General features: G+C 54.1%; 1 protein-coding gene across 3 annotated transcripts in view; it reads right to left on the bottom strand.

Annotated features, from left to right (window-relative positions):
* Positions 1 to 563: 563 nt before the first annotated feature.
* The window catches only part of Mapk4 (mitogen-activated protein kinase 4), a 144,882-nt gene continuing 143,559 nt past the window's right edge, over positions 564 to 1,886 (bottom strand). For all 3 annotated transcript variants that reach the window (XM_033757330.1, XM_033757331.1, XM_033757329.1), the window contains one exon: positions 564 to 1,886. This exon is cut by the window's right edge and continues 234 nt beyond it. In XM_033757330.1, the coding sequence (XP_033613221.1) occupies positions 1,433 to 1,886 (454 nt within the window). In that variant the 3' untranslated portion in view covers positions 564 to 1,432.

Raw genomic sequence — 1,886 nt, forward strand, 5'->3', positions numbered from 1 at the left:
CACTGGGGGGATCCTCTCCCTATACGCTGGCTAGACTTCCTGTGGGTATCTTGGGGCTTCTGGGGGTGGGTAAAGAGATGGACCAATGACAAAGCTCCAGGGATTGGACAGGGGCTCTGAGTGACCCCAAGCCGTGCTTCTGCAGAGGGCCTAAGTGCTCCAAGCTCATGTTAGGGAGGCCTTCGGTTGCCACCTTTCCTACCTTTCTGAGTTCCTTGTCCCAGGGTTGCTAGTTCATCAATGCATTTTTCAAAGGCCTGCTCTCAGCTAATGCTAACTGGATGGTCAAAATTGAGGGCAATATTGATGAGAGATGACAGGTCCCATGTGAAACATTCCCTCCTAACATGTTTGCTCTGTGGCAGGCACCTCATTATTTTCCTCCAAATGAGCAATTTGTTCTGAGAACTTCCTGTGCCTACGTGGGCTTGGAGAGAAGCTCTGTATATGTGGATGGGGGGCAGGGGAATGATGGGGAATTGGGTGGAGGGAATCCTGGAATGGCTGTCTTCAAACTCACCATGAACATCAACGGGGGAATGAGGACTGTGTCTTTGCACATGTCAGGAAAGTGCATAGGGTGCGCTGGAGGTGTATGTGCAGGCCTGGGAGAATGACTAACTTTACCCAGGACCCTACACTGCTCTGTTCTGAAACAAAGATTTCAGACCATGCAGAGATGAGGCAAATACAGGGGAGTGGCAGATGAGAACATCTAAGTATTTGGGGAGCCAGTAAACATATGCTTGGTGACTAGGAGAAACTGATTCAGTTTCCAGTTTAAGAATACAAGTAACATTGCTCTAAATTAAAGAATATCGGATGGATCGGATGGTAATGGAAGGGCAGAAACATCTTGGACCAAGTTTTCTGACCAAAAAAAGCCAGAGTAACCCTAGCAGAGGAAGATATGATACTGGGGACAGACACTGGTCCAGGGGACAGGAAAGTGGGACTCAAGGCTCACCCTGACACTGAGTAGGCCTGTGATCCTAAACAAGTTACCTTGTTTCTCTGAGCCTAGCTGTCCTTCCTCAGCTGTCAGTTGAGGCTGGTGGACCAGATGGCTTCACAACTGTGTTTGCAAGCTTCCTCTGCACCCAGCCATCCAGGTGGGGCTTGTAGACTGTTGTCTAAGACTCATTTCTTCTCCATGCCCTGCCACTTACAAAGCACACGGTTTGCTGGGAAAGTGGTAAAGTCCCAGCCAGGCTCCTGTTCAAACCTGCTCCCAGAGTTAAAGGCTGGTAATTAAGGCAGTTTAAGAAATGGACACTCCTCTCGCTCCTCGGATCCTTCACGTGTTCTGCTAACCCCAAGGTAGCAGAGAAGTGCCGAAGGGGTGGTGGAGTGCCAGGGAGGTGGCCCCTCTGGCCAGGCCCGGCTTTCTGGGGTGGCTTCCTGCTAGGAGCCACGAGCGCCCCCTCTGGCCTCACCACCTTTCTTTGGAGAAGGCCTCGGTCTGCACGAGATCTCCAGGGTGTTCAGTGATGCAAGCTCCGTTGAGGTCGCCCAGCTTATCATCTGGCAGGTCCTCAGGCTTGGAGCAGAGCTTCAAGGCGCGAGAGATAAACACGTCCAAGTCGAACTGGGGACTTGCGACCCCGTCGACAGGGGCCTGGCAGCCAGAGGGAGAGGGGGACCGGCGGCGCTCGGGGCCATCGTGGGGCGGGCTGGAGCTCTCGGGTCCGCCCTGCGTGCTCTTGACCCACTGCGCGATCTCAAGGAAAAGGCTGGCCGGCTCGTCCTCGTGGGCCGCCGAGTCTGTCGCCACCGCGGCTGTGGGAGGCGCGCCGGCTGCCTGCTTCCAATGCGACAGATCTAAGATGAGCTTGGGCTCGGAATAGTGGTGCGGCTTGTTGTCGCGCCACAGCAGCTTGTCCAGG

The sequence above is a fragment of the Fukomys damarensis genome, unplaced genomic scaffold, assembly GCF_012274545.1.
Source record: "Fukomys damarensis isolate Sample0158 unplaced genomic scaffold, DMR_v1.0_HiC HiC_scaffold_30, whole genome shotgun sequence".
NCBI classification, from domain to species: domain Eukaryota; kingdom Metazoa; phylum Chordata; class Mammalia; order Rodentia; family Bathyergidae; genus Fukomys; species Fukomys damarensis.